General features: G+C 39.0%; 1 protein-coding gene across 2 annotated transcripts in view; it reads right to left on the bottom strand.

Annotated features, from left to right (window-relative positions):
- LOC134494217 (DNA repair-scaffolding protein-like) overlaps positions 1 to 22,679 on the bottom strand; it is a 158,026-nt gene that overhangs the window by 88,615 nt on the left and 46,732 nt on the right. For both annotated transcript variants that reach the window (XM_063299263.1, XM_063299264.1), the window contains exons 4-5: positions 7,377 to 7,593; positions 4,673 to 4,938 (exon numbers count right to left, since the gene is read on the bottom strand). In XM_063299263.1, the coding sequence (XP_063155333.1) occupies positions 4,673 to 4,938; positions 7,377 to 7,593 (483 nt within the window). The remainder of the gene's footprint in view (positions 1 to 4,672; positions 4,939 to 7,376; positions 7,594 to 22,679) is intronic.

The raw sequence follows: 22,679 nt of genomic DNA, 5'->3' as shown, positions 1-22,679 counted from the left end.
CTATAACAGGTCCTAATAAAACAATACAACACATAGTTTAATCTCACTAGCAATCTATTCATACAAATATGATCATGAGTGCTTTGTAGATGAGCTAAATTAAGTTGCCTGATCATTTGGTTTTTAAATTTCATATACTGAATATATTTGTTACAATTTGAAGGTTAGTTAAATAGTTTATTACAAAGGCCAGCAACTTTATATAGCTTAGGAGCTATTATTTGTTATTATTCTATTAATAACAGACATTAGCATAATAAAATAGAAAACAGCATCAATGCAGTGAGAGATTCTTTGCTATGGCTTTGGAGACCTGGATTACCTATTTGGCTGGCAAACCCCTTGGAATCAGTTGCCATACCCTATAGGCTGTAACACAAAATTTCTCTACCTTATAGCCTGTAGCACTCTGCCTGACTAAAAATAACAAGGGAAATAGGGAAGAGAGAAAGGCAGGAAAGTTTGCTAACAAGGACATAATAAATTTACTGTGTAGATCCCTAAAATATCCCTAAAATAAAAGAGTCCCCTTTTGGGGGAGATGGGCGGCAATAAAAATTCAATAAATAAATAAATAAATATTCACAGTATAATAAGACACACCAAATTGTTTTGTCCACTCCTGAGCCACAAAGGCAAGTCCACTCCTCTTAGGGGGTCCTATTAATCTTCTAACAGAGCAGATGGAAAATGTTAAACTGAGCGTGCAAGAAGACACTGCAATGTTTAGGCAGTTCCAAAGCAGAGAGACATTTGGCTGATTGTGGATTTAGCTTCAGATTTAAACTTTAGGGTTTACACCTGTACGGAACTAATTCAACTAATTTTGCCATTCCATTCCAGGACCTGTTGTTTAAGAAGTGCCCTGGCTTGACCATAATTTATATTATCATTCTATTTTTAATAGACATAAGAAGTGTATGTCATACAATATCATCAGATGTCAAAACATTTACCAACTAATGAACTGAGAGCCAGTTTGATCTTGTGGTTAAGGTTCTGAGCTAGAAACCAGGAGCCTGAGAGTTCTAGTCCCGCCTTAGGCACAAAAGCTGGCTGGGTGACCTTGGGCCAGTCACTTTCTCTCAGCCCAACTCGGTGCAATGTAGACTAGCCACCTCATGGTGCACCCCAGGCAACATGACTTGTCACAGCTAAATAGTCTACACATCTGGCTGCTGAACCTCACAAGGATTTCCCAGCAAAAAAAAGCAGCATGAACACTGAACTGCTATGCCATACGATTAAAAAAAAAAAAACTAATGAACTTTTAAAATCAGCTTCTATTCTTCAGTGGCTGTATCTCACTTAGACCATTCTAGTATGCCTTCCTGCTGATCAGGCCTAGTATATTCAAACCAAGCACACTATTAAATCAATGCACCGACTCCCCACTGGCTGAAAGAGTGAAATGCAGGCACATCAAGTCAATACAGAAAAACACATATTCTTCCTGGCTCTAGCAATCCCTAAGAGACATATTAGTTCTCCAGTTGCTTACACGGTTTCTAATATGCTGCACTCCCTCAATCTGCAGCTCGTTGCTAAAGGAGGCTGCTAAACTATTCCTGCTATTCCTTCAAGCTGACTGACCATCTATTTACGTGCTGCTTCCTCTGCTCCAGGCGTTTATAACTGCGAACTTCCGAGATGGACACTACTCCTTCCATATTTTATTCTTCACAGGGATGTGTGATGTGTACAGGAAATCTCTAAATCTCATTTAATTCATGTACTCAATTGGGGATTTGGATCAATCCCTACCATCTCGGTCTTCTATCTAGAATGTTGGATGGAGGGTTTATACTATCTCTGTAAGGCACTTTCATCTATTAATATATACTATCATGCAATAGTCCAAGTTGTCAGAATTGATTAAATTATTAGCTGTGGCCAAGTAAAGCAACAACAGAACATTCATCTGTCCTTTGGTCAGAATAAAACTGTTAGCATGTATCATTAAGTACTGAAGTAACTGCACAAAGTGTGCTCTCCTGGGAACTTCAAAAACTTTAAGTAGGATATAGGATTGAATGGGTTTGTGTGTAGTGGGAGCTCTTTTGTAAGGGCAGAAATTCCAAAGAGAAGAGAAAGATTATCAGAGAAATAAAGAAACGTTGTATCCGGTATGCATATAGTTGTCTCCAAATCACTATACTTCCTTAAACTTCACAGTAGAATCTGCTTATATTTTTCTACATGTCATTGATACATTCAGACAAAAATAATAAAACAGCCTGTAAGTAGCCCTCAACTTACAACCATTTGTTCAGCATCCATTCAAAGTTATGATGGTGCTGAAAAGTGGACTTACAGCGAGTCCCCGAAGTTATGGCTGTTGCAGTGCCTTCGTGGTCACATGATCAAAATGCAGGTGCTTGACAGCCTGCCCACACTTACGACCACAGGGGTGCTTCAACTCCCCCACCTGCCTATCTCCCCCGCATCTCTGCCTTTTGGCCGCCCTGCACCCTGACTTGCGGGGCAGCAAGCAACACCACAGCTCTGAGGCTGCAAGAAGCCCTTGATCACAGCACAGCATGAAGCCCAGCCCCAGCCTGGCCCAGCTGCGTGGCTCAAAGGGTCTTCTTGGCATGAAGGGCCAGGCTGGGCATGCCTTGTCAGCAGCAGGAGCAAGAAGATGGCAAAGGTCAGCTGGGGAAGTGAGGTGTAAGGCAGCAGGGACTTCGGAGTGCAGGGTGGCAAGGGCAACTAAGGCTGGGACTGGGCTGGGGTGGCTTAGGCTTCCAGGGGCAGCTTTGCAGTGCCCTGTGGCTCAGGGGCTTCTTGCAGCCCCAGAGCCATGGCATGCCAAAAAGCTCCTGAGCCACAGTATGGCAAGCAGCCCCAGAGCCACATAGTTCTGGGGTTGCTTGCTGCCCCATAAGGCAGGGTGGCCAAAAGGGCAGAAATGGGTGGGGGAGAATAAGCAGGTAGGGGGAGGTAGTCCCTTACCTTACTGTGACTGAGAAGGACCAAGCCCAGAATGGCTTGGATTGGAGTGGGTCCTCAGCTAACGACTGGTGGAATTTGCTTGCAACAGCAATGGGGTGTGCCGGGATTGCCGTCACTAAGCAATGTGGTCATGTGACATCGCACCTTACAACTGCATCCTTAGCGATGGAAATTCTGGTCCCAATTGTGGTTGTAAGTCAAGGACTACCCTTAACTGATACTTAAAACATCTCGGAGACAATTTAAAAACATATTTCATTTACAAGACACACAAAATACTTCCATCTGGTATCATATGGTGTTCAGTGAGCAACATTTAAATTGTCTGCTTCCAGTTTATCTTGCACTCAAAAATATGCATCCCAGAAGTATTAAAGTGTTGTTTAAAATCATACTTTCATGAAATGTTTTGTTTAGAAACATTTAGCTGAAAAAATGAATGGTATGCTGTAAACAGACTGGAAGTTGCCCACAAAAAAAAAAAAGACAGATGCTAACATTTGTTAACTCAGAAAAGTCCTTTCCCTGTCATCCCTCTTGAGTCTCAGCAAATACCAATTTAAAATGAGTTTTGTGTAACTCAAGTTTTGGTTTTCCTTAGAGCAAACACAAGAAATGACCTCAGTTCTAATTGACTCACCTTGAAACATTGGCAATAGCATTAGAAATACTATCTTTACTCAGATGAAGATCTGGCAATAAATTTAATAATGTTAAATAAATGTAAGTTGACATGCAAAACTTTTAATGTAGAAGTTTAAAAATGATAAAGGAGTTTATGAATAATTCAGATCCAAATCAGTAGCCCACTTAGAATTACATAAAAGAAAATGCTATATAAAACTTATCAAAAGTTATTAAGCATAATCACACCTTGTAAAATTGATTTTGCATAAGACAAATTAAAATGTATATATTCTTCATTACCTGTACTTTAAAGACCTCATATAAACTACTAAACTTTTTGAACTATGTTGTTTGCTCACTAGTAGGCACAGATCATCAGAAACATATAAAGTGGGATTTAAAGCAGTGTGTAGGTTTTTATTATTGCTAAATGACTTTAAATAATTGTTTAAAATATATCCATCAAGGTAAACCAGGCCAGATACAACTAGTCTTTTAATAAATCTGCCTGTAAAGGAATTTTTGGTTTCAGCTGGTTTTTAGGTCAGCTTCACTATTTATGCACTATTGAGTATTTGAAACATAATTGTATACACACTGTGTAGAATATTCCAGCATTAGCCTCTGGCATTTTCAGATAGGTTCACTAAAACACCATTGTCTGAAATCCTGGAAGCTGCTATCGGTCAGTGCAGACATAATGAGCTAGGTCTTGATTCAATGTTCTAGCTCCTAATTGTAGTTTCACAATGTGAATGGATCTGAATGAGCAAACTAGATGTGGCCTTCCAAATTCAGGAAAGATTTCTAGAATGGACTTCAAGCCCAGTCCTGCTCAAGTATTTCAAGAAATATCTGAAGTGGCGCTGTGTTGCACTGTGTTTTGTTCTGAGCAACTCAATGGATTTAAACCAACTTTAATGTTTGTTTCAAAGAAAGATTCTACTGTATAGTATAGGTACATTATAACCTTCAGTAAAAATCAAGATTTGCTTGAAAACAAGCTCATCTCAGGTCCTCTTTAGCTTTCCTTTTAACTTAAGTTTTCTTCAGTGCTACAAATCATACCAGGCCACATTCTATAACTTACCTTAAATTTTGCAGGTCTGATTTTAACAATGGTGCCATGTTCTGGGGAGGGTTATTTCCATGAGGATGACATCTGAAACCATCTTCAGCAACCAAGTAATAAACTCTCTGAATAACCACGTGGACTTGGAGTGCAGTGCCTTCAACTGTTCCTTGCATCTCCACAACATCAAGAAGAGACTCACTCAAGGAAATAACTGATACATTGGGCTCAATATTGAAACAACTTTCTGTATTTTTAGAAGTCTTCTTACTGGAACAGGTAACCTGGAGGAGGAAGAGGAGGAGGAGGTTCAAATTACTGCACAAATTATTGGGAAAGGGGAATATGTTTAATTATCCTATTTTTTTAGGAGTCCAAAGGCCAAACTATCCAGGTTAGTTCTTCCTGCTTTACTGGTCAAACACAAAACAGTCTCCACCATCAGTGATGAATATGGCAGCAATAGCCTCATAAAACTAGGGCTATAAAACTGGGAGCCAAACTCAGTTACTCAGAAGTGAAATACATGCAGTGCCTCCATCTTGCTGGCTTCAACAATGTTTTTCAGAACGTATTCCAGAATAATTTGGATATCCTCATATCAATCAATTTATGTTCTGGATAACACTGGACAAAAATTAGGCTATATCCATTTCTAAAATACAGAGAATTTAGCTTCAGTTTAAAAGTTGTACCAGGCCTGAGCACACTGGTTCTTACGAAATACACCTATATATTTATAAACTGTGTTCCAAGCAAAGTTAAAGCGACAAAAAACATTAAAAAAATAAATCCTACTCAAGAAAATTAATACATGGGAAGATTTATTAAAATATAACACAAAATGATGCATTATAGTTTTGGAGGAGGGTAACAAGAAAAAACTTCCTCTCTCTAGATCACATTTATTTATTTATTGTAAGTAATTTAGATCCAGCTATTCCTGCATTAGGAAATCAGAGAGGCATTCATTAAAAAAAGCAAAACAAATCAGGCCTTTTTGTATATATCTTTAAGGGGTTTTAGTCAGGTTTTAATTGTGCTGCCACAAATGGAAACAAGCAGTATGTAACATTTTAAAATAAGCAAGCAACAAAACTCATAACACTCAATGCATTTTGTAGGCCTCAGAAGTTCAAAGAAAAAAGGGAAAAAAGTAATTGCTTTATTATATGCAAGTACTGAAGCTGCTCTATAGATGTTCCAGGAGCAAGAGATTCAGGGATGAGGCTGTAATGAGAAAACCCTCTTGGATATTTCAACATGAATACCTACAGAAAAGGACTCAGGAAAACCTCAGTTCTTGTGTAGATTATCTGACAGAAAATTCTGCAGTCTTTCAGCTAGCCTAATCAATACCAGCCCCCTAAAAAATATATAAAAAGGGGAGGTAAAACGTTCCCTGTATCATACCACTGGCTGTAATATTCTGAATGAATTGAAATTTCCAAATAGTCTTTCAATAGTACAAAACGACAGTAGTCAATACAAAAGTTGATTAAGGTACTGATGGCTATCACTGCTGCCATACCTGTGCCTGTTTCAACTGCAGGTCTCTAAAGGTTCCAGTCATCATAATAAGATGAACCTCTCTGCTCTCACTTTCACCTTCAAAAATGAGCTGTGTAGCAAGAGGATTGAAGGTGATCACAGGACTTGAGCATGGATCAATAAAACCCATTCAGGCAACCTGTTTCTTTACCACTAAGGGCCTTAAAGAATTGTACACCAATATTTTAAGTTGGTTAGGAAATAAGCAAGCAATCTCTACAACTGATGTATGTTCAGTATATTTGTGAACCCCAAACATTTTGGCAATGTAATTTTGCACTACTGAAAGACTCTTTCAGTGAGTGAACAATCTTTAAACACAACCAAAGGTAAAGGCATTGCAGTAATATGCTATTGATGTAAATAATTCATGTTTGGTAACAAAATTGTGTAAAATAATAAATGAGCAAATATGTTCACTTTCTTCTTTTTAGTCTAGTATTCCATTACTATTAGGACAAAAGAGTTACATGTTAATTCTCCTAATTGTGTTTAACAATCCATTACCTAAGGGACATTAACCATTCACATATAATTACAAATCATGAAACTATTTTTAATTGCTTTTTTAATGCCACGATGATAAATATTAGAGGGCTCAAGTAAGCCACTGTTATTAGGAAGAAAATGAAATAATGTATTTTACAGGAACTAATTTTAGGGAATAATGAAATTCATTGTTAAAGCTGTCTCCCAATAACTTATAGCACAATTTATCTCATGTCATTATACTTTGTAACCCATCCAAATATCCACAAATGGGAAAGAAACAGAAAGGAAGTTCTAATACATGTTATGGACAAACAGGATGGGAACATCATGGTGCTGTTCAATGTTACAGCCATTTATTTCTTATACACTACTTCTTTAGAAAGTATGGTAAATTAAAGAAACAGAGATATAAACAAGGTGAGCTGCAAACTGCTAAAGACATAATAGCAATATCCTTCAGTGCAATGCTAAGGATACAATAAAATAATATTACAAGTTAGTTCAGTACTGCATTAGAGATTGTGGGAAAGAACTGCTTATAAAAAATTATATGAAGGCTGTTCCCTATCTAACATTCAAACTTGCTCAGATGAGAGCATATACAAATTCTCGTGTTCATTGTTTTCAACAATTTATTCACTAATTTATATAAAACATTAAATCACAAAATAAATCCTACCTGATTAACTGCAGGTGTTGAAGACCAATTGTCTTTTATATCAGATAAATTAAATATCCAGGCTAAAGATGCATTCCTTTTAGCAAGCAATGGTTCTTTCAAATGGGACCTGTCCATATCTGTTGATATATCTGTTGATTCTTTAAGAATGACCTTTTGACTGAAATATGTATTCAAGATAACTGGAATACTTTCATTCTGGAGAAAGAGTTTTTGCCTGAAACAATTAATACGTTTTATAAAAAGTTAGCTTTCAGATTATTTTGAATTATAATCTACTTCATCTTTGTATGTCAATTGCTTTCCTGCACTTAAACACAGTGAAAGAAAATGATTTATGTATTTCAATACATATGAAAGGGTTCACAAAATAATTAATAATGAGAGCTCAGTCTTAGCTATTCAGAGACATAATATGTTAACTGAATGGCACCAGGTAAAGGAAAGCTGTACTTCAGCATATTTCAACTTTGCATCCTGTCTAAGGTTTCCTTACCTGCTTAAAAAATAAATAATAAAAAAACACAATTAAAATTGTAAAGTTAAGACATATGCTAAGAGTAGTAACAGAGGTTTTATTTGTACTTTTATTTTTTCTAAATACAATTTTATGTACTCAAAATGTATTACAGATTGTGAAAGGAATGCACAAAAGTAATTTTAAGGTTAAGGAGACATATGGTTATATAACATTTGTGAATAACCTAGAATGTTGAAACCAACTATAAGCAATTCACGTCAAGAAACAATGATAAAACACTGGTTACTCAGACTTCTAAAACAACAAGCACATGATAGAAACTTTTCCTATATTCAGGTAGGGTAGTAGCAGCAACAGAAAGCAGATTAAGATTCTGCTTAACTATATTTAAGGCCTCTGCTTACACTTACCAGGGTTTTTAATCTTTCTTCCTATCTTACTTCAGTCTATGTGTAAAACTGGGGAAATCACTCATACAGAAACTTCATGGCTTTAGCAAATTAGGTAATTATTGGAACATGACTATATGTTTCTTCTACCATGTGCTATGACAAACTTCTTTTTAGTATTATTTAGATGCAAGCAATTAATGTCATCTAAACAATACCTGAAGATAAAATGTATAATTTTGTTTATCGCTCAATAGAAACATACGACAGCAGTTAAATTTTAAATGCAGTTATTTTTTCATTGCTCAAAGAAAAATAATCTAGACCTAACTAAAAGAAAGGAAACAGTAAAAAAATTATATATCCTCTGCCTCTATTCAAGGCTCCAGCTCAACAGCTGCATAAACAAGTAGAGACAGAACCATTTGGAATGGTAAAAACAAAAATATGGGAATGTATATGGCAAAGCAAGTATGTCACTGGGCCAGAGGAGATGATCCTAGAGCCACCAAGATGTACAGTTTAGGTACAGTGAATTATATTCCTCATATACAACTATTAGTGAAAGTTAAATCAAAGGTAATGAGAAACAAAACATTCTGGCATGCTTATCAGAGACTCATGTTTTTTTGCTACTGTCAAAGAGCTGCATATTTTCAGGTTTGCACATAAATAGGCCACTGCCTTCTCTCCCAAAAGAAGTACAATACTGAGAAATAGAAACCAATATAGCACAGGAACACATTTTATCATTATTTTTACAATTACATTTATTATTTTTCAATAAGGCATTGTCCAGGGTTCTTTAGAACATAAAAACTTAAGTTTTGAGAAACAACTACTAGATGCTGCATATGGCGGATTTTTGTAAAAAATTAGAACTGTTTACATGAAGAATGGTTACAGCAGTTTTTGTTAGAAAACATACTTGCATTCAAAGGGGCTTTGACAAAGGTTTAGCTAAAATCCAAGTAAGACTGAACTTTGGTTTTTCTCCTTTAGGTAGCTTTATGTAGGCCTATTCAGATCATTCAGTGAGATCCTTCTGGGTCTACTGTTTAAAGCAAGAAGCAGCTGCAGCCACCCAAAGCTTCAGCTGCTTCATGTTCTCTTAACATCTACTGTTCATACAAGACAATGTACAGAGGTCATTTCCACTGGGATAACTAGTACCATTATTCTAATGGAAATGTCTCTTTGGCCTATACCCATATGCCAGACGATACTGGGAGGGCCACAAAATAGCTACACTGTGCTTTTGAGTGGCTGGGCTATTTCAAGTCTTAGAACAGATCCAGCAGAGTATTTTAAAGTATCTCACTAAAGGATCTGCACAGGCCCAATTTAGTCCACACTTATTTTTATTTATAGACAGACAGACAGAGAGTGAGAGAGAGAGATGACTTTACTATTATGAGAAGGTGACAAGTAAGCATTTTGAGATTAGGCTTCCGCTTATTTTTCAAAGCCATCTGATTCCATCATTTCTTTTTTACATGAGAAATTTCTTCAAAGTTGTTTAAAAAACAATCACCAAATGCCCACTGAAATAAAACTGTTTTTATGGCTTATAGGAAAGCAGATAAGAAGGGTATCTGGCACATCTGCAGGTATAAGGTGTTCCACAGAAAGGGCAACTCTAGTGATTACCTTCGATCCTTGTCCTTTTAATCTCTCATAGGAACAGGGCCCTACGCATCCCATCCCTGCTTGCACTCATGGGCCAAGCAGGTTCTACATGGAGGAGACAATCTGTAAGGTATCCTTGAGCCAAGCCCTATAGAGCTTTATAAGTCAAAAACCACACTTTAATTCAACTTGGAAACCTATTGGCAACCAAGTCAGTGACTACAGAGTCACTGCAATAATGCAATAGCACTGTCAGCTCTAACATCCTGGACACTGTATTTTGTTTAAAGTGCAGTTTCCAGGTTATCTTCAGAGGGAGTTCATGTAGAGCCCATTACAAGAGTCTAAGCATATAGTGAAGAACACATGAGTTGGCTTGAGGAGGTTTTGAAAGTCTAAACACTTTCAGAAAAGGGTAATTTTAGTAGATGTACTGGGAAGAAGGAATAACCTTGAGGAACAGGAGGAAGAGCTGCAACCCAGAAAATGGTCAGATAAAAGAAATCTGAGTCTGGGTGAGAACTGTAACCTGATTAAGCGTCTCAGAGAAGACCTTTCCTAGTTGTCACAAAGATAACGGCGGGGGGGACCACATTCAGACTTGCAAGATTCTGTTACTATAACTTTATAATAAAAGTAATATTAGCATGCATGACTGTGGTTTGCTAATCTGATCTACTTTGAAGGGCTGACAGTAGATGTATTAAAGAATGCCTTAGTGCCTCTCATCCGGACCTCATTCCTCCATTATTTATCATATTCTTGGATCAGCAGTAGAGAACATATGACACACCAGATGTCGTTGAACTACAGGTAGTCCTCCCTTAACGACTGTTCGTTTAATGATGGTCTGAAGTTACGACAGCCTTGGAAAAAGTGCTTTATGATTTTTTTGTTGTTTATTCGTTCAGTCGCTTCCGACTCTTCGTGACTTCATGGACCAGCCCACGCCAGAGCTTCCTGTCGGTCAACACCCCCAGCTCCCCCAAGGACGAGTCCATCACCTCTAGAATATCATCCATCCACCTTGCCCTTGGTTGGCCCCTTGTCCTAACAGCCAGGAACCACGCTGAGACAAGGAATAGGTCTCTAGTGTTTTATTACTGCTACATAACAGAAAATCCTAACAAACTGAAGAAGCGTGGGAAAAACCCAGACATATAAACCCCAAAGGCTAGGGCGGGCCCGATCTGTGACTCTTTGAATGGCTACCTAATTCCTCAGTACTACGCATGCGCTTTACATCCTGGATGGGAGCCCCCTGCTCGCCATCCTTACTCATGACATCCCTCTTCCTTTTGCCCTCCACTCTCCCTAGCATCAGCATCTTCTCCAGGGTGTCCTGTCTTCTCATTGTGTAGCCAAAGTATTTTAGTTTTGCCTTTAATATCATTCCCTCAAGTGAGCACTCTGGCTTTATTTCCTGGAGCATGGACTGGTTTGATCTTCTTGCAGTCCAAGGCACTCTCAGAATTTTCCTCCAACACCACAGTTCCAAAGCATCGATCTTCCTTCTCTCAGCCTTCCTTATGGTCCAGCTCTCGCAGCCAAATGTTACTACAGGGAACACCATTGCTTTAACTATACGGACCTTTGTTGTCAGTGTGATGTCTCTGCTCTTAACTATGTTATTGAGATTGGTCATTGCTCTTCTCCCAAGGATTAAGCGTCTTCTGATTTCCTGACTGCAGTCAGCATCTGCAGTAATCTTCGCACCTAGAAATACAAAGTCTTTCACTGCTTCTACATTTTCTCCCTCTATTTGCCAGTTATCAATCAAGCTGGTTGCCATAATCTTGGTTTTTTTTAGGTTTAGCTGCAAGCCAGCTTTTGCACTTTCTTCTTTCACCTTCATCGTAAGGCTCCTCAGTTCCTCTTCGCTTTCACCCATCAAAGTGGTATCATCTGCATATCTGAGATTGTTAATGTTTCTTCCAGCGATTTTAACTCCAGCCTTGGATTCCTCAAGCCCACCACGTTGCATGATGTGTTCTGCATACAAGTTGAATAGGTAGGGTGAGAGTATACAGCCCTGCCGTACTCCTTTCCCAATCTTAAACCAGTCCGTTGTTCTGTGGTCTGTTCTTACTGTTGCTACTTGGTCGTTATACAGATTCCTCAGGAGGCAGACAAGATGACTTGGTATCCCCATAGCACTAAGAACTTGCCACAATTTGATATGGTCCACACAGTCAAAGGCTTTAGAATAGTCAATAAAAGAGAAATAGATGTTTTTCTGAAACTCCCTGGCTTTTTCCATTATCCAGCGGATATTGGCAATTTGGTCCCTAGTTCCTCTGCCTTTTCTAAACCCAGCTTGTACATCTGGCAATTCTCGCTCCATGAATTGCTGAAGTCTACCTTGCAGGATCTTGAGCATTACCTTACTGGCATGTGAAATGAGTGCCACTGTTCGATAGTTTGAACATTCTTTCGTGTTTCCCTTTTTTGGTATGGGGATATAAGTTGATTTTTTCCAATCTGATGGCCATTCTTGTGTTTTCCAAATTTGCTGGCATATAGCATGCATTACCTTGACAGCATCATCTTGCAAGATTTTGAACAGTTCAGCTGGGATGCCGTCATCTCCTGCTGCCTTGTTATTAGCAATGCTTCTTAAGGCCCATTCAACCTCACCCTTCAGGATGTCTGGCTCTAGCTCACTGACCACACCGTCACAGCTATCCCCGATATTGTTATCCTTCTTATACAGGTCTTCTGTATATTCTTGCCACCTTTTCTTGATCTCTTCTTCTTCTGTTAGGTCCTTGCCATCTTTGTTTTTGATCATACCCGTTTTGGCCTGGAATTTACCTCCGATGTTTCTAATTTTCTGGAAGAGCTCTCTTGTCCTTCCTATTCTATTGTCTTCTTCCACTTCTGCGCATTGCTTGTTTAAAAATAATTCCTTATCTCTTCTGGCTAACCTCTGGAATTTTTCATTTAATTGGGCATATCTCCCCCTATCACTGTTGCCTTTTGCTTTCCTCCTCCTTGGGCTACTTCTAGTGTCTCAGCAGACAGCCATTTTGCCTTCTTGGTTTTCTCTTTCTTTGGGATGTATTTTGTTGCCGCCTCCTGAACAATGTTGCGGACTTCAGTCCATAGTTCTTCTGGGACCCTATCTCCTAAGTCCAGTCCCTTAAATCTATTCTTCACCTCCACTGCATATTCCTTAGGAATATTAGTGAGCTCATATCTAGCTGATCTGTGGGTCTTCCCTAATCTCTTTAGTCTGATCCTAAATTGTGCAAGAAGAAGTTCGTGATCGGAACTACAGTCAGCTCCAGGTCTTGTTTTTACCAACTGTATAGATGTCCGCCACCTTTGGCTGCAAAGGATGTAGTCAATCTGATTTCGGTGTTGTCCATCTGGTGAAGTCCATGTATAAACCCGTCTCTTAGGTTGCTGGAAGAGGGTGTTTTTTATGCACATTGAGTTGTCTTGGCAAAATTCTATCAGCCTGTGTCCTGCTTCATTTTGTTCTCCCAGGCCATGCTTACCTGTAATTCCAGGTATCATTTGACTGCCCACCTTAGCATTCCAGTCTCCTGTGATGAAAATAACATCTCTTTTAGGCGTGTTGTCCAGCAGGTGCTGCAGATCCTCATAGAACTGCTCTACTTCAGCTTCTTCAGCATCTGTGGTTGGGGCGTATATTTGGATCACTGTGATGTTAGATGGCTTGCCCTGCATTCGAATTGAGATCATTCTATCGTTTTTTGGATGGTATCCAAGCACTGCTTTAGCCACTTTACTAGTAATTATGAAGGCTACTCCATTTCTTCTGTGGTCCTCTTGTCCACAGTAGTAGATCTGGTGGTCATTTGATGTGAAGTGGCCCATTCCAGTCCATTTCAGTTCACTGACGCCCAGAATGTCTATCTTTAATTTTGACATCTCACCAATAACCACATCCAACTTGCCCTGGCTCATAGATCTTACATTCCAGGTTCCAATGGTGTGTTGATCCTTAGAACATCGGATTCACCGTTCACCACCAGCACCGTCTGCTGCTAGCCGTCCTTTCGGCTTTGAGCTAGCTGTGTCATCACGTCTGGGGCTAGTTGAACTCATCCTCTGTTCCTCCCCAGTAGCATTTTGACCATCTTCCGACCTGGGGGTCTCATCTTCCAATGGTATATTAGTAATGAGCAATAAAGAAGCCCTTCCCAATTGTTAAGATGTTCAGGACACATGGAAATTTTAGTCCAGTGTGTCAGGAGGAGTAGATTGGAATAAACTATAATAAGGACAAAATACCAGTATTATATTTATCAAAGCAGTGACCTATTTTTTCTTGATGAAGCAAAAGGGACTTCCCATCAATAGCAGAAAGCAAGGAGGAAACATCAAGCCTAACTCTGAGCATGGATTTCAATTCTCCTGCCCTCTACAAGGGGACAAGTACTATAAGAAACCATACTCAGAATTCTATAATTGCAGGAAAAGGGCAGCAACAAATGGAGAAATATCTAGTCATTCAATGATTAATATTACTAAATTAATAAAGCTAAATAAACTCATTCAAATGTAAACTTCACATGGGCTTATAAAGAGCTCTATATATGTTAAACACTAATTTTAATTGCTATGGAATATTCCTAATTACATATATTTCTTAGCCTATTATCTACTGCAATTTGGTATTAAGAAACAACATTTGGGGGGGGGGTTAAAAAAAACACACAAATGATGTGATTTGGTTTTCATATATTTGCTGCAAGAGAAACCTTACTTTTCCAATATAACATATGTAATACACAACATAAAAACTATGCCATTCTACTGATAACGTATGTTGTCCACTACATGTCAAGCTCATGGCAGCCCACTTCAGCAGAAAACAAGATTCTCCCCAAATTTCTATTAACAAGAGGTACTGAAAAACGATAGAAAAAAAAGCTAGAGAAATCTCAGCAACTGCTTTCATTTAGGATCCAATTTTTCATCTTGTTGCTAAGACAAATTTTTTTTCCATCTTTTATTAATGGCCTCAGTATGAACTAGTGAGGGTGTTGTTCTTTTAAAAGTCCACTGGTGAGCATGTCAATTTCTCTCAGGCCCTAAACATACCATTATACCTTATCTTTTCACTCTGGCACATGGAAAATGTGTAAAGCTGCACCAATGTAGCATCTACAGGATAGATGTTATTCTATTGTTGTTGTTTATTCGTTTAGTCGCTTCCGACTCTTCGTGACTTCATGGACCAGCCCACGCCAGAGCTTCCTGTCGGTCGTCAACACCCCCAGCTCCCTCAGGGACGATTCCGTCACCTCTAGAATATCATCCATCCATCTTGCCCTTGGTCGGCCCCTCTTCCTTTTGCCTTCCACTCTCCCCAGCATCAGCATCCTCTCCAGGGTGTCCTGTCTTCTCATTATGTGGCCAAAGTATTTCAGTTTGGCCTTTAATATCATTCCCTCAAGTGAGCAGTCTGGCTTTATTTCCTGGAGGATGGACTGGTTTGATCTTCTTGCAGTCCAAGGCACTCTCAGAATTTTCCTCCAACACCACAGTTCAAAAGCATCTATCTTCCTTCGCTCAGCCTTCCTTATGGTCCAGCTCTCGCAGCCATATGTTACTACGGGGAACACCATTGCTTTAACTATGCGGACCTTTGTTGTCAGTGTGATGTCTCTGCTCTTAACTATTTTATCGAGATTTTTCATTGCTCTTATTATTCTATTACACTGGTTTAAAAGATAAGCAGCCTCAGTCTGTGCCAGCTGCAGCTTCTGGTTTGTCTTCAAGAGAAGCCCCATGTACAGAAAGTTGCAGAAGTCTATTCATGATGATATCTTTGAGCTAGATTTATTTTTACAAAAAAAAATTAAGAACATTTTAAAAATCCAACCTATACCTTTAAATCTAATTATTTTTTTACAAAATCAGTTAAAGTGGATTAATTTATATCTACAATATTCTCTTACATGATGGGTTATACTCCATATCCTAAAATTAGAGCATATTCAGGTAAATGGTTTAAAGGCAATGGTGGCAGAGGTAGATATCATACAAATATATGAATGCCTTTATTACAGCAACAAAAACATTGATTTTCTTAGAAAATCACTTCCTTCAAAGCATTAGGGGCTGTCTACATATCTAGGAGGCTTCCTAGATTTCAAGTGCTTCAATTGATGTATAATAATTATAGTAGCTAATTTCTGTAATTCATCTAATTATATAAAGCAATATCTGTAAATTCAATAAAACCAAGAAAATAAAAAAATTGTAATTTTGGGTGAGTTCTGAAATAAAATGGTTGTTCATTCAAATGGACTCAGGAAGATAAACAATTAAGCTGAAGTTATTCTGAAGTTATTTTATTGCAAAGCATCACAGTCACTGCATGCTTCATATCACAACATGAAGTTTTATAATGAAAAGTATGATTTTATGTTCAATTTTATAAAGTTGGATATATATTTCAGATACATTCAATGAATATTTATTTTTAAAAAGAAATCAAGAAAAGAAAAAAGGGAAAAAAAACTTTAGTTCCAGGCTGTAAGTTACTCTGTTAACCTTTCACACAGACAACACTTTATAGCCAATTTCAATCACTACGCTACAGAATTATTAGCAGCTCTTAATAAAAATGTTGTAAGGCTTAACTAATCCTTCAGTAATAAGTCAGGCATTTATGATTTATTTATAAGTCATATGTAATTTATTCAGCAAAGTATAGTTAAACTATAGTTTAACACTATACATAAACAAAGAAAATATACAGTACGTATGTAGCTTTGGATCACCGTCTCCCCCAGTGCCAAGGCAGATACCAGAGCAATGGCCAGCAGGCACAACTTCTTCCCATTGCGTAAAGTCCTCGGGCTGACGGAAATTGGGACCGGGATTTCCACTGCTAACGTGATGCAGTCGTAAAGCATGATGTCACATGACCGCATTGCTTAGTGACTGAAATCCCGCAGTCCTGGTTGCCATCATAATCCCAAGACCATGTGGATCATTAAGTGAGGACCGCACATGACCACAATGTGGTAAGAGGCAGGAGTCCCAAGCAAGCAGGTTGGCAGGCAAGAGCTAGGGGCCAGGGGGTGGGTGCCACGGGCGGACACTAGGGAGCGTGGGGCTTGCTGTGGTGCAGGGCTTGAGGCAGAACTCCTCAGCAGCAGCAGCCTTCAGTAGTCTCAGCACTGGCCAGAGTTCCACCTCGAGCCCAGCACCAGCCCCAGTCCTAGAAGCCTCAGCAATGCCGGACGGCAGCAAGCCCTGCTTTGCCTCAAGCCCTGCACTCCCTGGCACCTGACCAGAGCACCCACCGTCCCACCCATAGCTCTTGCCCACTTGCCTGCGACTCCTGCCTCTTCCCAGGCTAAGAAGATGATGGACAGCTGGGGGTGGAAGAGCGGGTGGGGTGAAGCAGGGGGCGGTTATAAATGCGGGTGGGCCCAAATTTTATCACTTGACCGCAGGGGAACTACAACAACCAGAACTTCGAGGCCCAGTTGTAAGCATTTTTTCAGTGCCATCATAACTTTGAACTGTCACTGAACAAATGGATGTAACTCAAGGACTACCTTACCTGGCAATTGGCCAGCTTAATATCTGCTAACTGCCCAATATGCCTCCAGACATCATTTTGTAGGCCCTGTCCCTTCCAGTGTCCTGGGGGTGGGTTTCTGAGTGATAGCCTACAAGCTCCATTTCCAGTTTTATCATGGGGTGAGTCTTCTGAATGCCAGTTTACAAGCTCCATCCTGTCCCACAATTGGGACCGGCAACTCTGCCGCTAAGCAGCACGGTTGTTAAGCACAATGTCATGTGACTGCAACTTGCGAGTTCCTGTCAGCTTCCCCATTGATTTTGCTTGTTGGAAGCCAGCTGTGAAGGTTGCAAATGGCAATCGTGTAACCATGGGACACTGCGACCATTGTAAATAAGGGCTGGTTGCCAAGTGCCCAAATCATGATCACGTGACTGTGGGGATGCTGTGACGGCCACAACTTCAAGGACTGTTTGTAAGTCTCATTTTTCAGCACTGTCTTAAGTTCTAACAGTCGCTGAACGAGTGATCAATAAGCTAGGACTACCTGTACATGTTTGATAAGCTTAAATAATAAAATAGAAACAATGAAGTAATTGTCCCTAACCAATTTCTTATCAGATCACAAAGAGAGAATCGCTCCGATAGCATAGTTTTACCAAAACAGACTGGAGGTTGATTTCTTGAATACAACACTATGCAGCTAAAAAAAGAAAAAGTGAAAGGTAGTTAACAATACATTTTTCAGGCAATATCTTCTTGCCTCTTTAGGAAATGTTACAGGGAGATGATTAAAAAAAACTGTGAAGCGACTAGATTGTATAGCACTGTTCCATCTCTGTTCATCCTTAAGGTTTAGACAACTGACACTGCCAAATAGAATGACAATTTCCTCTTTTAAGTATCTGTCTGCTTATAAAAACTCAGGAAATGTTGACCTTGACAAGGTCTGGACAAAAATAAGAAATCCTATACAGACCATATCAGTGTCCTGATGCTGCTGGACGCCAGCCAGAAAAAGAATATTACAGCCTTGGCAGAGACTGTCGGCTCGGCCTTAGCGATAATGATGAACTATACTACAGCTGCTGATGCACGAGGAAGGGTATATATGTATTAAAGCCGGAAAACTGAATAAGGAGAAGTATCCTTTGACGTGATCTTATTTTAGTTTTTCACCTATTCCACGCTAAATCCTCAGATTTTTTCCAAACGTACACAAAGCACAAACACACTGTGCAGTAAAGCACACAGTGAATTCAAAACCAGTAATATGAGAAAGCTTGGATTGGGGGGGCAGTCGAGGAGGCTCTCTTATGGCCCACCCACCTGTTATATCTTTTCTCATTCCTGCTGTTTGCATCTTTTAAGTTAACTAAAATAATAAATGGGAAGATGACAACAACAATACAAAGCACCAGATCTGACATTCTTTATTTACAAAAATGTCTCCAGGGCCAATAAAGATCCCACAGGTATTCTTAGAAAATGAAAATCTTGAGTGGCTGCAGACAGGCTTCTTTTTTTTTTTACATGGTTTTGCTACCCAGCAAAAAGAATCAGAAGTAAGTTGGTTTGGTAGAGACAAACAACCTAGAATACTCACGGGGCAATTTCAACAGTGGTAAAGGGGGTGGTCCATAACTAATTACAGCTAGTATGGCAGCCACTTTGTGAGAGTTCACAAAACATGCTCTCAAAACCCTAAATGTGTGCACAAACCCCCAAAAGTTGCTTATCTCAGGCTTAGATGATTCCACTCCTGTGTTGACCAGGATGCATTACCACTAGCTGAAAATTCTTGGATGATTATTTAAATACAGTACATATCAGAAGAATAGATTCACTATGTTTCTTTCTGAGTCTTTACAATTTTGTAGGTGATAAAAAGAATGTGCTCCAGAATAAATTTCACAAAAAAGAAAATCTGGTTCTCAGTTACATGATATTTCATGCTATAACTTCAAGTTGAAGGTTATTTTCATAATGTCATGGAAAGAGATCTTAATGTTTTCACAGGTAATCAGTACATTTTATTCAGAAACTGAATTACTAAATGCTATGTTTCCTGTAATGTAATTGACAGCAGTTTACTTCAAATACTGTTTTTATGTTATCAGTATTATTTTAATGAAGTAATATTGCCTTTAAATGGCCTTGGGGACATTTTAAGGAAAAGCAGTACATAAATATTAAGTATAAGTGAACTTAGGTACACAGATAGAGAAGTACAGTTGTAAGCAAATTTCAAACAACCCTAGTCAAATTGTGTATACTTCTTAAATTCTTAATTCAACCTTACCATATGCAGAGAATGGTAACCTTGTAATCCTATAGTAATCTGACATTACAATGATCACTATTAAAGGAAGGACTTTTCAACAGTGCTAAAAGTAAAATAAAATCTTATATAACTACATTTTATTTAACAAAATAAAATATAGGCAAAATACTATCTTTATTTTCATATATAGCAATAAAGCAATATAAATATACAGTATGAATAAGTGTATACATTAACACACAACAAAATCAGTGGTCATAAATCAAAAGAGCAGGACCCATAACTTTTCCACTAGCAAACTGGTAACATTATGTGTCTAACCTGAAAATGAGGGCACTTCCACACCATTTCTATGCTCTACTCCTTTACAAGGCAAGTTGAAGCTAATCTGCAATCATCTTTACTTTCACAGACTGAGAAACACCGAGAAAACATAGAGAATACCACAAGCAGTCAGCGCTCATCCTCTAGCTGTCCAGCTGGCGAATACAAAAAATGCCATCCAGTGTCCCACCATCTGTACTACTGCAAGTTCTGGAGCAACAAAACTTTATTCACCTCCATCTTATACTAAACAGAAATAAAATAAATTCCTAGTCTTCCATCCCCTCAAGCATATATAGTTTCAGTTCATGATATGTGCATTTGTCTGGTTGTTTACAAAATCATTCTTGAACTATTGCTATGAAGGAAAGCTTTCTGGTTGCAAAGATACCATTCCTCTCTTGCATGTAAAAGATTGAAAGCTGCTGCAGTGGCCGGAATGGAAGAGACACATTCAAAACAGTACCTATAGATAGGCACTGGCAACAGGATGCTGTATGCTGAAATTCTATGGGAAAGTAGTTGAGAGTACAGGTAGCCCTCACTTACCAGACATTCGTTCAGCGACCATTCAAAGTTACGACAGTGCTGAAAAAATAACTTTACAGCCCATTTACAAACATTTACAACCTTCGCATGATCGCCATTAGAGTTAGTATGTGTTGTCCTGTGCTTGACCTGTGGTTTTTTCTTTTTTTCCTCCTTGCAGAGCAGAGAGGTTGGAAAGAAAGGGATTGCAAGAAAGTAAGCTGTTTGCTCTTCTACACATCAAGAGCAATGCAATTCTTCTACAGTTTGCTCTTCTACAGAAATCGCTTGTTTTTTTTCTGCCCCCTATCCTTGCAGAGCAGCAAGATTGGAGATAAAAGGATTTCAAGAGAGTAAGCTGTTTCCACAGCGTGCCCGTGGCTTCCAGCCCCAGGCTGCGGCACGATCACATTGCTTTCGATGTGTACAAGACAGTAAGCAGGCACTCAAGCATTTCAAAGGGTGGGGGAGCGGTTAGGAGGCAAACAAAACCCAAAGGTGTGAAACTAAATAGTCTTGTCTCTTTCCAGCAGGAAGCATAGTTGAGGTCATGTCATTTCCCACTTAGCGACCAATTCAGTTAGTGGCGGAGTTGCCCGTCCAATTAGGGTTGTTAAGGGAGGACTACCTGTAATAACTCTTGAATTCAGTAAATAGGAGATGACCTCTTATGAGTTCCTAGCAATGGGAAAACAGGCCCACAAGCCCTACGCAGATGTAGCACCACAAAGTGAAAAAAGAGCTTCATTCCAGTTTCAAATAAATCACCACAGAACCAGAACTACATTGACTCAACTCCATAAAGCAGGTGATGTCATAAAATCAGATGCATCCAGACCTGCCTCAGAATCACTGCAGAGGCCCCACAGAAGTGTCTTGAAATAATGTGTGCTTGGTGGGCGGGGGTGGGGGGCATGAAGGGAGGTACTCCACAACATAATTTTATAAAATCTCTTAAACAAAAGGTTTTTCTTCTGGTTTATCAATTATATCAGTTTCAGTATTTACCCTTTCCTCAGCAGTTTGGCATAGGTAAAATCTAAAGCTAAGCAGGTATGTAAAACTTTTGGAGGGCAGAGGAACACATTTCATCTTCAAATTGTACGCCAGGACTGTAGTACAAGGGGCCAGGACAAACAACAATTTTTCACAGTTCACGTCTCATTTGCTATCATAGATTTAATAATTTTTCCCTTCTGTTGCATTAAAAGTTAACACTGGACAATAAATTGCTGCAGCCAAGGTTTTGGGGAGCTGCCTGGGCTAGGGCTTCAGGTTGTGCATCTCTGGCCTAAAGGAAGGGGTAGGTAATATGTACTTTATTGTTTATTTATTTATTTCAATGTATATGGCCACCCATCTCAACACTGTGACTCTGGGTGGTGAACAGCAGTTAGAAACATGAAGTATCAATGACACTCCAATACATACATAATTGGCAGCCAAAGTTAAAATCATCTGAACCATCAACAGAACCATCCCATGGGCTCTGGGACATATTCCACCCCCCATGTCTCGTGGCATAACCAGGTCTTCAAAGCTGTACAAAAGGCCACCAGTGTTGGGGCTAATCTAATTCCACTGCACCACATGCTTGAAAACCATTACTTGAATTGCTGATGCCCACATAAGTATTCACAGAGCTCTGCCCAGTAGCAATTTATCATAGCCGCACACATAAATGGATGAAACATAAAACCCCCATTTTTTCACAAAGAAAATGTAAAAAAAACTACGTATATATTGTTATCTGACAGTTATTTTCTCCTACTCTCTTCCAAATATCAATTTGCCTAGGATTTGCCTAGAACATTTATTTTATCTTGAAGTGAATACTTATTCACACCATCCCACTCCCCCATATCAGGATCCAGATTTATATGGGGGGGGGTGATCTGAAATTTGTGACTGAAATATCCTACATGCTGGGGCTAATCTTGTGATTGCTGTCATATCTTGTTGAGCTCTTAAAAGTTTTTGAACTTTTATGTGTGTTTTTAATAAAAGATTTAACGTACCATGTCAAACAAGCTAACCTGGAAAATCAAAAGCAGCACTTAAAAAAAACTTGTATAAAATATTTTGACATTCTCAGTAGCTTTAGGAAGAACAGTTGAAATTATAAGGGAGCATCATATGGAGGACTAAGAGC

Source organism: Candoia aspera, chromosome 3 (genome assembly GCF_035149785.1).
Source record: "Candoia aspera isolate rCanAsp1 chromosome 3, rCanAsp1.hap2, whole genome shotgun sequence".
In the NCBI taxonomy this organism is placed as follows: Eukaryota; Metazoa; Chordata; class Lepidosauria; order Squamata; family Boidae; genus Candoia; species Candoia aspera.
Note: the sequence above shows the minus strand (reverse complement) of the source record. Positions and strands in the feature narration are given on the sequence as shown.